At 59.7% G+C, this 12798-nt stretch overlaps 1 protein-coding gene across 1 annotated transcript; it reads right to left on the minus strand.

Annotated features, from left to right (window-relative positions):
• Positions 1-44: 44 nt before the first annotated feature.
• On the minus strand, positions 45-12266 carry LbrM_27_2850 (hypothetical protein; the record flags this gene model as incomplete). The annotated part of the gene is made up of 1 exon (XM_001565986.1): positions 45-12266. A coding segment is annotated over one exon (12222 nt), but the record flags the coding sequence as incomplete, so codon positions are not given.
• Between the last annotated feature and the right edge of the window lie 532 nt (positions 12267-12798).

Below are 12798 nucleotides of genomic sequence, written 5' to 3' on the forward strand. Positions count from 1 at the left end.
CACGTATCAAAACAACTCATCCAAGGCGGAGGTGCATACTCCCGTCACCGGACCCGGCAACCAGCTGCGTACACCACACGCGGCTCGTTGTCGGGTCCGTGCCCTTTTTTAAACCCACCCAGAAAGGAAAAGAATGCACCCCGTGTCTTGCACCTCCTCATCCACCCATCACCGCAGTGTTCCGCTGCTTTTGACCCGTCTTGGTGGCGATGCGCAGCTGTGCAGTGTGGTGCTTCTGCGTTCCGCTGCTTTTGACCCGTCTTGGTGGCGATGCGCAGTTGTGCAGTGTGGTGCTTCTGCGTTCCGCTGCTTTTGACCCGTCTTGGTGGCGATGCGCAGCTGTGCAGTGTGGTGCTTCTGCGTTCCGCTGCTTTTGACCCGTCTTGGTGGCGATGCGCAGTTGTGCAGTGTGGTGCTTCTGCGTTCCGCTGCTTTTGACCCGTCTTGGTGGCGATGCGCAGCTGTGCAGTGTGGTGCTTCTGCGTTCCGCTGCTTTTGACCCGTCTTGGTGGCGATGCGCAGCAGTGCAGTGTGGTGCTTCTGCGTTCCGCTGCTTTTGACCCGTCTTGGTGGCGATGCGCAGCAGTGCAGTGTGGTGGTTCTGCGTTCCGCTGCTTTTGACCCGTCTTGGTGGCGATGCGCAGCAGTGCAGTGTGGTGCTTCTGCGTTCCGCTGCTTTTGACCCGTCTTGGTGGCGATGCGCAGCTGTGCAGTGTGGTGCTTCTGCGTTCCGCTGCTTTTGACCCGTCTTGGTGGCGATGCGCAGCTGTGCAGTGTGGTGCTTCTGCGTTCCGCTGCTTTTGATCCGTCTTGGTGGCGATGCGCAGCTGTGCAGTGTGGTGCTTCTGCGTTCCGCTGCTTTTGACCCGTCTTGGTGGCGATGCGCAGCTGTGCAGTGTGGTGCTTCTGCGTTCCGCTGCTTTTGACCCGTCTTGGTGGCGATGCGCAGCAGTGCAGTGTGGTGGTTCTGCGTTCCGCTGCTTTTGACCCGTCTTGGTGGCGATGCGCAGCAGTGCAGTGTGGTGCTTCTGCGTTCCGCTGCTTTTGACCCGTCTTGGTGGCGATGCGCAGCAGTGCAGTGTGGTGCTTCTGCGTTCCGCTGCTTTTGACCCGTCTTGGTGGCGATGCGCAGTTGTGCAGTGTGGTGCTTCTGCGTTCCGCTGCTTTTGATCCGTCTTGGTGGCGATGCGCAGTTGTGGAGTGTGGTGCTTCTGCGTTCCGCTGCTTTTGACCCGTCTTGGTGGCGATGCGCAGCAGTGCAGTGTGGTGCTTCTGCGTTCCGCTGCTTTTGACCCGTCTTGGTGGCGATGCGCAGCTGTGCAGTGTGGTGCTTCTGCGTTCCGCTGCTTTTGACCCGTCTTGGTGGCGATGCGCAGCAGTGCAGTGTGGTGGTTCTGCGTTCCGCTGCTTTTGACCCGTCTTGGTGGCGATGCGCAGCAGTGCAGTGTGGTGCTTCTGCGTTCCGCTGCTTTTGACCCGTCTTGGTGGCGATGCGCAGTTGTGCAGTGTGGTGCTTCTGCGTTCCGCTGCTTTTGATCCGTCTTGGTGGCGATGCGCAGTTGTGGAGTGTGGTGCTTCTGCGTTCTGCTGCTTTTGACCCGTCTTGGTGGCGATGCGCAGCTGTGCAGTGTGGTGCTTCTGCGTTCCGCTGCTTTTGACCCGTCTTGGTGGCGATGCGCAGCTGTGCAGTGTGGTGCTTCTGCGTTCCGCTGCTTTTGACCCGTCTTGGTGGCGATGCGCAGCTGTGCAGTGTGGTGCTTCTGCGTTCCGCTGCTTTTGACCCGTCTTGGTGGCGATGCGCAGCTGTGCAGTGTGGTGCTTCTGCGTTCCGCTGCTTTTGACCCGTCTTGGTGGCGATGCGCAGCTGTGCAGTGTGGTGCTTCTGCGTTCCGCTGCTTTTGACCCGTCTTGGTGGAGATGCGCAGCAGTGCAGTGTGGTGCTTCTGCGTTCCGCTGCTTTTGACCCGTCTTGGTGGCGATGCGCAGCAGTGCAGTGTGGTGCTTCTGCGTTCCGCTGCTTTTGACCCGTCTTGGTGGCGATGCGCAGCTGTGCAGTGTGGTGCTTCTGCGTTCCGCTGCTTTTGACCCGTCTTGGTGGCGATGCGCAGCTGTGCAGTGTGGTGCTTCTGCGTTCCGCTGCTTTTGACCCGTCTTGGTGGCGATGCGCAGCTGTGCAGTGTGGTGCTTCTGCGTTCTGCTGCTTTTGACCCGTCTTGGTGGCGATGCGCAGCTGTGCAGTGTGGTGCTTCTGCGTTCCGCTGCTTTTGACCCGTCTTGGTGGCGATGCGCAGCTGTGCAGTGTGGTGCTTCTGCGTTCCGCTGCTTTTGACCCGTCTTGGTGGCGATGCGCAGCTGTGCAGTGTGGTGCTTCTGCGTTCCGCTGCTTTTGATCCGTCTTGGTGGCGATGCGCAGCAGTGCAGTGTGGTGCTTCTGCGTTCCGCTGCTTTTGACCCGTCTTGGTGGCGATGCGCAGCTGTGCAGTGTGGTGCTTCTGCGTTCCGCTGCTTTTGACCCGTCTTGGTGGCGATGCGCAGCTGTGCAGTGTGGTGCTTCTGCGTTCCGCTGTTTTTGACCCGTCTTGGTGGCGATGCGCAGCTGTGCAGTGTGGTGCTTCTGCGTTCCGCTGCTTTTGACCCGTCTTGGTGGCGATGCGCAGCTGTGCAGTGTGGTGCTTCTGCGTTCCGCTGTTTTTGACCCGTCTTGGTGGCGATGCGCAGCTGTGCAGTGTGGTGCTTCTGCGTTCCGCTGCTTTTGACCCGTCTTGGTGGCGATGCGCAGCTGTGCAGTGTGGTGCTTCTGCGTTCCGCTGCTTTTGACCCGTCTTGGTGGCGATGCGCAGCTGTGCAGTGTGGTGCTTCTGCGTTCCGCTGCTTTTGACCCGTCTTGGTGGCGATGCGCAGCTGTGCAGTGTGGTGCTTCTGCGTTCCGCTGCTTTTGACCCGTCTTGGTGGCGATGCGCAGCTGTGCAGTGTGGTGCTTCTGCGTTCCGCTGCTTTTGACCCGTCTTGGTGGCGATGCGCAGCTGTGCAGTGTGGTGCTTCTGCGTTCCGCTGCTTTTGACCCGTCTTGGTGGCGATGCGCAGCTGTGCAGTGTGGTGCTTCTGCGTTCCGCTGCTTTTGACCCGTCTTGGTGGCGATGCGCAGCTGTGCAGTGTGGTGCTTCTGCGTTCCGCTGCTTTTGACCCGTCTTGGTGGCGATGCGCAGCTGTGCAGTGTGGTGCTTCTGCGTTCCGCTGCTTTTGACCCGTCTTGGTGGCGATGCGCAGCTGTGCAGTGTGGTGCTTCTGCGTTCCGCTGCTTTTGACCCGTCTTGGTGGCGATGCGCAGCTGTGCAGTGTGGTGCTTCTGCGTTCCGCTGCTTTTGACCCGTCTTGGTGGCGATGCGCAGCTGTGCAGTGTGGTGCTTCTGCGTTCCGCTGCTTTTGACCCGTCTTGGTGGCGATGCGCAGCTGTGCAGTGTGGTGCTTCTGCGTTCCGCTGCTTTTGACCCGTCTTGGTGGCGATGCGCAGCAGTGCAGTGTGGTGCTTCTGCGTTCCGCTGCTTTTGACCCGTCTTGGTGGCGATGCGCAGCTGTGCAGTGTGGTGCTTCTGCGTTCCGCTGCTTTTGACCCGTCTTGGTGGCGATGCGCAGCTGTGCAGTGTGGTGCTTCTGCGTTCCGCTGCTTTTGACCCGTCTTGGTGGCGATGCGCAGCTGTGCAGTGTGGTGCTTCTGCGTTCCGCTGCTTTTGACCCGTCTTGGTGGCGATGCGCAGCTGTGCAGTGTGGTGCTTCTGCGTTCCGCTGCTTTTGACCCGTCTTGGTGGCGATGCGCAGCAGTGCAGTGTGGTGCTTCTGCGTTCCGCTGCTTTTGACCCGTCTTGGTGGCGATGCGCAGCTGTGCAGTGTGGTGCTTCTGCGTTCCGCTGCTTTTGACCCGTCTTGGTGGCGATGCGCAGCTGTGCAGTGTGGTGCTTCTGCGTTCCGCTGCTTTTGACCCGTCTTGGTGGCGATGCGCAGCAGTGCAGTGTGGTGCTTCTGCGTTCCGCTGCTTTTGATCCGTCTTGGTGGCGATGCGCAGCAGTGCAGTGTGGTGCTTCTGCGTTCCGCTGCTTTTGACCCGTCTTGGTGGCGATGCGCAGTTGTGCAGTGTGGTGCTTCTGCGTTCCGCTGCTTTTGACCCGTCTTGGTGGCGATGCGCAGTTGTGCAGTGTGGTGCTTCTGCGTTCCGCTGCTTTTGACCCGTCTTGGTGGCGATGCGCAGCAGTGCAGTGTGGTGCTTCTGCGTTCCGCTGCTTTTGACCCGTCTTGGTGGCGATGCGCAGCAGTGCAGTGTGGTGCTTCTGCGTTCCGCTGCTTTTGACCCGTCTTGGTGGCGATGCGCAGCAGTGCAGTGTGGTGCTTCTGCGTTCCGCTGCTTTTGACCCGTCTTGGTGGCGATGCGCAGCTGTGCAGTGTGGTGCTTCTGCGTTCCGCTGCTTTTGACCCGTCTTGGTGGCGATGCGCAGCAGTGCAGTGTGGTGCTTCTGCGTTCCGCTGCTTTTGACCCGTCTTGGTGGCGATGCGCAGCTGTGCAGTGTGGTGCTTCTGCGTTCCGCTGCTTTTGACCCGTCTTGGTGGCGATGCGCAGCTGTGCAGTGTGGTGCTTCTGCGTTCCGCTGCTTTTGACCCGTCTTGGTGGCGATGCGCAGCTGTGCAGTGTGGTGCTTCTGCGTTCCGCTGCTTTTGACCCGTCTTGGTGGCGATGCGCAGCTGTGCAGTGTGGTGCTTCTGCGTTCCGCTGCTTTTGACCCGTCTTGGTGGCGATGCGCAGCTGTGCAGTGTGGTGCTTCTGCGTTCCGCTGCTTTTGACCCGTCTTGGTGGCGATGCGCAGCTGTGCAGTGTGGTGCTTCTGCGTTCCGCTGCTTTTGACCCGTCTTGGTGGCGATGCGCAGCTGTGCAGTGTGGTGCTTCTGCGTTCCGCTGCTTTTGATCCGTCTTGGTGGCGATGCGCAGCTGTGCAGTGTGGTGCTTCTGCGTTCCGCTGCTTTTGACCCGTCTTGGTGGCGATGCGCAGCTGTGCAGTGTGGTGCTTCTGCGTTCCGCTGCTTTTGACCCGTCTTGGTGGCGATGCGCAGCTGTGCAGTGTGGTGCTTCTGCGTTCCGCTGCTTTTGACCCGTCTTGGTGGCGATGCGCAGCTGTGCAGTGTGGTGCTTCTGCGTTCCGCTGCTTTTGACCCGTCTTGGTGGCGATGCGCAGTTGTGCAGTGTGGTGCTTCTGCGTTCCGCTGCTTTTGATCCGTCTTGGTGGCGATGCGCAGCTGTGCAGTGTGGTGCTTCTGCGTTCCGCTGCTTTTGACCCGTCTTGGTGGCGATGCGCAGCAGTGCAGTGTGGTGGTTCTGCGTTCCGCTGCTTTTGACCCGTCTTGGTGGCGATGCGCAGCTGTGCAGTGTGGTGCTTCTGCGTTCCGCTGCTTTTGACCCGTCTTGGTGGCGATGCGCAGCTGTGCAGTGTGGTGCTTCTGCGTTCCGCTGCTTTTGACCCGTCTTGGTGGCGATGCGCAGCTGTGCAGTGTGGTGCTTCTGCGTTCCGCTGCTTTTGACCCGTCTTGGTGGCGATGCGCAGCTGTGCAGTGTGGTGCTTCTGCGTTCCGCTGCTTTTGACCCGTCTTGGTAGAGATGCGCAGCTGTGCAGTGTGGTGCTTCTGCGTTCCGCTGCTTTTGACCCGTCTTGGTGGCGATGCGCAGCTGTGCAGTGTGGTGCTTCTGCGTTCCGCTGCTTTTGACCCGTCTTGGTGGCGATGCGCAGCAGTGCAGTGTGGTGCTTCTGCGTTCCGCTGCTTTTGACCCGTCTTGGTGGCGATGCGCAGCTGTGCAGTGTGGTGCTTCTGCGTTCCGCTGCTTTTGACCCGTCTTGGTGGCGATGCGCAGCAGTGCAGTGTGGTGCTTCTGCGTTCCGCTGCTTTTGACCCGTCTTGGTGGCGATGCGCAGCAGTGCAGTGTGGTGCTTCTGCGTTCCGCTGCTTTTGACCCGTCTTGGTGGCGATGCGCAGCAGTGCAGTGTGGTGCTTCTGCGTTCCGCTGCTTTTGACCCGTCTTGGTGGCGATGCGCAGCAGTGCAGTGTGGTGCTTCTGCGTTCCGCTGCTTTTGACCCGTCTTGGTGGCGATGCGCAGCTGTGCAGTGTGGTGCTTCTGCGTTCCGCTGCTTTTGACCCGTCTTGGTGGCGATGCGCAGCAGTGCAGTGTGGTGCTTCTGCGTTCCGCTGCTTTTGACCCGTCTTGGTGGCGATGCGCAGCAGTGCAGTGTGGTGCTTCTGCGTTCCGCTGCTTTTGACCCGTCTTGGTGGCGATGCGCAGCAGTGCAGTGTGGTGCTTCTGCGTTCCGCTGCTTTTGACCCGTCTTGGTGGCGATGCGCAGCTGTGCAGTGTGGTGCTTCTGCGTTCCGCTGCTTTTGACCCGTCTTGGTGGCGATGCGCAGCTGTGCAGTGTGGTGCTTCTGCGTTCCGCTGCTTTTGACCCGTCTTGGTGGCGATGCGCAGCTGTGCAGTGTGGTGCTTCTGCGTTCCGCTGCTTTTGACCCGTCTTGGTGGCGATGCGCAGCAGTGCAGTGTGGTGGTTCTGCGTTCCGCTGCTTTTGACCCGTCTTGGTGGCGATGCGCAGCAGTGCAGTGTGGTGCTTCTGCGTTCCGCTGCTTTTGACCCGTCTTGGTGGCGATGCGCAGCTGTGCAGTGTGGTGCTTCTGCGTTCCGCTGCTTTTGACCCGTCTTGGTGGCGATGCGCAGCTGTGCAGTGTGGTGCTTCTGCGTTCCGCTGCTTTTGACCCGTCTTGGTGGCGATGCGCAGTTGTGCAGTGTGGTGCTTCTGCGTTCCGCTGCTTTTGATCCGTCTTGGTGGCGATGCGCAGTTGTGCAGTGTGGTGCTTCTGCGTTCCGCTGCTTTTGACCCGTCTTGGTGGCGATGCGCAGCTGTGCAGTGTGGTGCTTCTGCGTTCCGCTGCTTTTGACCCGTCTTGGTGGCGATGCGCAGCTGTGCAGTGTGGTGCTTCTGCGTTCCGCTGCTTTTGACCCGTCTTGGTGGCGATGCGCAGCTGTGCAGTGTGGTGCTTCTGCGTTCCGCTGCTTTTGACCCGTCTTGGTGGCGATGCGCAGCAGTGCAGTGTGGTGGTTCTGCGTTCCGCTGCTTTTGACCCGTCTTGGTGGCGATGCGCAGCAGTGCAGTGTGGTGCTTCTGCGTTCCGCTGCTTTTGACCCGTCTTGGTGGCGATGCGCAGCTGTGCAGTGTGGTGCTTCTGCGTTCCGCTGCTTTTGACCCGTCTTGGTGGCGATGCGCAGCTGTGCAGTGTGGTGCTTCTGCGTTCCGCTGCTTTTGACCCGTCTTGGTAGAGATGCGCAGCTGTGCAGTGTGGTGCTTCTGCGTTCCGCTGCTTTTGACCCGTCTTGGTGGCGATGCGCAGCTGTGCAGTGTGGTGCTTCTGCGTTCCGCTGCTTTTGACCCGTCTTGGTGGCGATGCGCAGCAGTGCAGTGTGGTGCTTCTGCGTTCCGCTGCTTTTGACCCGTCTTGGTGGCGATGCGCAGCAGTGCAGTGTGGTGCTTCTGCGTTCCGCTGCTTTTGACCCGTCTTGGTGGCGATGCGCAGCAGTGCAGTGTGGTGGTTCTGCGTTCCGCTGCTTTTGACCCGTCTTGGTGGCGATGCGCAGCAGTGCAGTGTGGTGCTTCTGCGTTCCGCTGCTTTTGACCCGTCTTGGTGGCGATGCGCAGCTGTGCAGTGTGGTGCTTCTGCGTTCCGCTGCTTTTGACCCGTCTTGGTGGCGATGCGCAGTTGTGCAGTGTGGTGCTTCTGCGTTCCGCTGCTTTTGATCCGTCTTGGTGGCGATGCGCAGTTGTGCAGTGTGGTGCTTCTGCGTTCCGCTGCTTTTGACCCGTCTTGGTGGCGATGCGCAGCTGTGCAGTGTGGTGCTTCTGCGTTCCGCTGCTTTTGACCCGTCTTGGTGGCGATGCGCAGCAGTGCAGTGTGGTGGTTCTGCGTTCCGCTGCTTTTGATCCGTCTTGGTGGCGATGCGCAGCTGTGCAGTGTGGTGCTTCTGCGTTCCGCTGCTTTTGACCCGTCTTGGTGGCGATGCGCAGCAGTGCAGTGTGGTGCTTCTGCGTTCCGCTGCTTTTGACCCGTCTTGGTGGCGATGCGCAGCTGTGCAGTGTGGTGCTTCTGCGTTCCGCTGCTTTTGACCCGTCTTGGTGGCGATGCGCAGCTGTGCAGTGTGGTGCTTCTGCGTTCCGCTGCTTTTGACCCGTCTTGGTGGCGATGCGCAGCTGTGCAGTGTGGTGCTTCTGCGTTCCGCTGCTTTTGACCCGTCTTGGTGGCGATGCGCAGCTGTGCAGTGTGGTGCTTCTGCGTTCCGCTGCTTTTGACCCGTCTTGGTGGCGATGCGCAGCTGTGCAGTGTGGTGCTTCTGCGTTCCGCTGCTTTTGACCCGTCTTGGTGGCGATGCGCAGCTGTGCAGTGTGGTGCTTCTGCGTTCCGCTGCTTTTGACCCGTCTTGGTGGCGATGCGCAGCTGTGCAGTGTGGTGCTTCTGCGTTCCGCTGCTTTTGACCCGTCTTGGTGGCGATGCGCAGCTGTGCAGTGTGGTGCTTCTGCGTTCCGCTGCTTTTGACCCGTCTTGGTGGCGATGCGCAGCAGTGCAGTGTGGTGCTTCTGCGTTCCGCTGCTTTTGACCCGTCTTGGTGGCGATGCGCAGCTGTGCAGTGTGGTGCTTCTGCGTTCCGCTGCTTTTGACCCGTCTTGGTGGCGATGCGCAGCTGTGCAGTGTGGTGCTTCTGCGTTCCGCTGCTTTTGACCCGTCTTGGTGGCGATGCGCAGCTGTGCAGTGTGGTGCTTCTGCGTTCCGCTGCTTTTGACCCGTCTTGGTGGCGATGCGCAGCTGTGCAGTGTGGTGCTTCTGCGTTCCGCTGCTTTTGACCCGTCTTGGTGGCGATGCGCAGCTGTGCAGTGTGGTGCTTCTGCGTTCCGCTGCTTTTGACCCGTCTTGGTGGCGATGCGCAGCTGTGCAGTGTGGTGCTTCTGCGTTCCGCTGCTTTTGACCCGTCTTGGTGGCGATGCGCAGCTGTGCAGTGTGGTGCTTCTGCGTTCCGCTGCTTTTGACCCGTCTTGGTGGCGATGCGCAGCTGTGCAGTGTGGTGCTTCTGCGTTCCGCTGCTTTTGACCCGTCTTGGTGGCGATGCGCAGTTGTGCAGTGTGGTGCTTCTGCGTTCCGCTGCTTTTGACCCGTCTTGGTGGCGATGCGCAGCTGTGCAGTGTGGTGCTTCTGCGTTCCGCTGCTTTTGACCCGTCTTGGTAGAGATGCGCAGCTGTGCAGTGTGGTGCTTCTGCGTTCCGCTGCTTTTGACCCGTCTTGGTGGCGATGCGCAGCAGTGCAGTGTGGTGCTTCTGCGTTCCGCTGCTTTTGACCCGTCTTGGTGGCGATGCGCAGCTGTGCAGTGTGGTGCTTCTGCGTTCCGCTGCTTTTGACCCGTCTTGGTGGCGATGCGCAGCTGTGCAGTGTGGTGCTTCTGCGTTCCGCTGCTTTTGACCCGTCTTGGTGGCGATGCGCAGCTGTGCAGTGTGGTGCTTCTGCGTTCCGCTGCTTTTGACCCGTCTTGGTGGCGATGCGCAGCTGTGCAGTGTGGTGCTTCTGCGTTCCGCTGCTTTTGACCCGTCTTGGTGGCGATGCGCAGCAGTGCAGTGTGGTGCTTCTGCGTTCCGCTGCTTTTGACCCGTCTTGGTGGCGATGCGCAGCTGTGCAGTGTGGTGCTTCTGCGTTCCGCTGCTTTTGACCCGTCTTGGTGGCGATGCGCAGCTGTGCAGTGTGGTGCTTCTGCGTTCCGCTGCTTTTGACCCGTCTTGGTGGCGATGCGCAGCTGTGCAGTGTGGTGCTTCTGCGTTCCGCTGCTTTTGACCCGTCTTGGTGGCGATGCGCAGCAGTGCAGTGTGGTGCTTCTGCGTTCCGCTGCTTTTGACCCGTCTTGGTGGCGATGCGCAGCAGTGCAGTGTGGTGCTTCTGCGTTCCGCTGCTTTTGACCCGTCTTGGTGGCGATGCGCAGCAGTGCAGTGTGGTGCTTCTGCGTTCCGCTGCTTTTGACCCGTCTTGGTGGCGATGCGCAGTTGTGCAGTGTGGTGCTTCTGCGTTCCGCTGCTTTTGACCCGTCTTGGTGGCGATGCGCAGCTGTGCAGTGTGGTGCTTCTGCGTTCCGCTGCTTTTGATCCGTCTTGGTGGCGATGCGCAGCTGTGCAGTGTGGTGCTTCTGCGTTCCGCTGCTTTTGACCCGTCTTGGTGGCGATGCGCAGCAGTGCAGTGTGGTGCTTCTGCGTTCTGCTGCTTTTGACCCGTCTTGGTGGCGATGCGCAGCTGTGCAGTGTGGTGCTTCTGCGTTCCGCTGCTTTTGACCCGTCTTGGTGGCGATGCGCAGCTGTGCAGTGTGGTGCTTCTGCGTTCCGCTGCTTTTGACCCGTCTTGGTGGCGATGCGCAGCTGTGCAGTGTGGTGCTTCTGCGTTCCGCTGCTTTTGATCCGTCTTGGTGGCGATGCGCAGCTGTGCAGTGTGGTGCTTCTGCGTTCCGCTGCTTTTGACCCGTCTTGGTGGCGATGCGCAGTTGTGCAGTGTGGTGCTTCTGCGTTCCGCTGCTTTTGACCCGTCTTGGTGGCGATGCGCAGTTGTGCAGTGTGGTGCTTCTGCGTTCCGCTGCTTTTGACCCGTCTTGGTGGCGATGCGCAGCTGTGCAGTGTGGTGCTTCTGCGTTCCGCTGCTTTTGACCCGTCTTGGTGGCGATGCGCAGCTGTGCAGTGTGGTGCTTCTGCGTTCCGCTGCTTTTGACCCGTCTTGGTGGCGATGCGCAGCTGTGCAGTGTGGTGCTTCTGCGTTCCGCTGCTTTTGATCCGTCTTGGTGGCGATGCGCAGTTGTGCAGTGTGGTGCTTCTGCGTTCCGCTGCTTTTGACCCGTCTTGGTGGCGATGCGCAGCTGTGCAGTGTGGTGCTTCTGCGTTCCGCTGCTTTTGACCCGTCTTGGTGGCGATGCGCAGTTGTGCAGTGTGGTGCTTCTGCGTTCCGCTGCTTTTGACCCGTCTTGGTGGCGATGCGCAGCTGTGCAGTGTGGTGGTTCTGCGTTCCGCTGCTTTTGACCCGTCTTGGTGGCGATGCGCAGCAGTGCAGTGTGGTGCTTCTGCGTTCCGCTGCTTTTGACCCGTCTTGGTGGCGATGCGCAGCTGTGCAGTGTGGTGCTTCTGCGTTCCGCTGCTTTTGACCCGTCTTGGTGGCGATGCGCAGCAGTGCAGTGTGGTGCTTCTGCGTTCCGCTGCTTTTGACCCGTCTTGGTGGCGATGCGCAGCAGTGCAGTGTGGTGGTTCTGCGTTCCGCTGCTTTTGACCCGTCTTGGTGGCGATGCGCAGCAGTGCAGTGTGGTGGTTCTGCGTTCCGCTGCTTTTGACCCGTCTTGGTGGCGATGCGCAGCTGTGCAGTGTGGTGCTTCTGCGTTCTGCTGCTTTTGACCCGTCTTGGTGGCGATGCGCAGCAGTGCAGTGTGGTGCTTCTGCGTTCCGCTGCTTTTGACCCGTCTTGGTGGCGATGCGCAGCTGTGCAGTGTGGTGCTTCTGCGTTCCGCTGCTTTTGACCCGTCTTGGTGGCGATGCGCAGCAGTGCAGTGTGGTGCTTCTGCGTTCTGCTGCTTTTGACCCGTCTTGGTGGCGATGCGCAGCTGTGCAGTGTGGTGCTTCTGCGTTCCGCTGCTTTTGACCCGTCTTGGTGGCGATGCGCAGCTGTGCAGTGTGGTGCTTCTGCGTTCCGCTGCTTTTGACCCGTCTTGGTGGCGATGCGCAGCTGTGCAGTGTGGTGCTTCTGCGTTCCGCTGCTTTTGACCCGTCTTGGTGGCGATGCGCAGCTGTGCAGTGTGGTGCTTCTGCGTTCCGCTGCTTTTGATCCGTCTTGGTGGCGATGCGCAGTTGTGCAGTGTGGTGCTTCTGCGTTCCGCTGCTTTTGACCCGTCTTGGTGGCGATGCGCAGCTGTGCAGTGTGGTGCTTCTGCGTTCCGCTGCTTTTGACCCGTCTTGGTAGAGATGCGCAGCTGTGCAGTGTGGTGCTTCTGCGTTCCGCTGCTTTTGACCCGTCTTGGTGGCGATGCGCAGCTGTGCAGTGTGGTGCTTCTGCGTTCCGCTGCTTTTGACCCGTCTTGGTGGCGATGCGCAGCTGTGCACTTGTTGGGATTTGTCGTTTTTTTCGTATATTGGATTGAATTGGGTGTTTGTAATATGTGGGAGTTATCGTATGCTGAGGTTGTTTTTAGTAGTCTGTAATATATGGGAGTGAGGGAAGGAAAGGTGTTACTTGTAGTGTACCGTTCCGTGATCTTTACTCCTGTGTCCGACACCGAAGCATACCTGCCATTGTGTGGGTTGTGTAAATGTGTCTGGGCAACCACTGAATTGAGAAGGGAAGTCGAAACGGTGCGTGGATGCTATGTTTGTGCTACATACAAGCAGAGGCAACAACACAAGCGCATCGAGCGAGACGAACCAACCCTATATTCACACAACTGTACGTGCCCCGCCCACTCCCTCTTCGAAGAGAGGCGATGTGTGCGCGTGTCACCACCACGTACTAGTTTCCAGCCTTACTGCTTGTGTACCCTGTCTTTTGCGTTGTGCTTGCGCGTGCTGTGTACCTATTGCTCGCACGTCCCGTACCCCGGGACCTGCGAGTGGTGGGTGCCACCCACCACCACATTTAACAGCACCCACCCCACAGATGATGTGTGTGGTTGCTGCTTTATATGTACGTGTTACACGGCGTCAAACCTAATTTAAAAATCCCC

The sequence above is a fragment of the Leishmania braziliensis genome, contig 45 (genome assembly GCF_000002845.2).
Source record: "Leishmania braziliensis MHOM/BR/75/M2904 WGS CADA00000000 data, contig 45, whole genome shotgun sequence".
NCBI classification, from domain to species: Eukaryota; Euglenozoa; class Kinetoplastea; order Trypanosomatida; family Trypanosomatidae; genus Leishmania; species Leishmania braziliensis.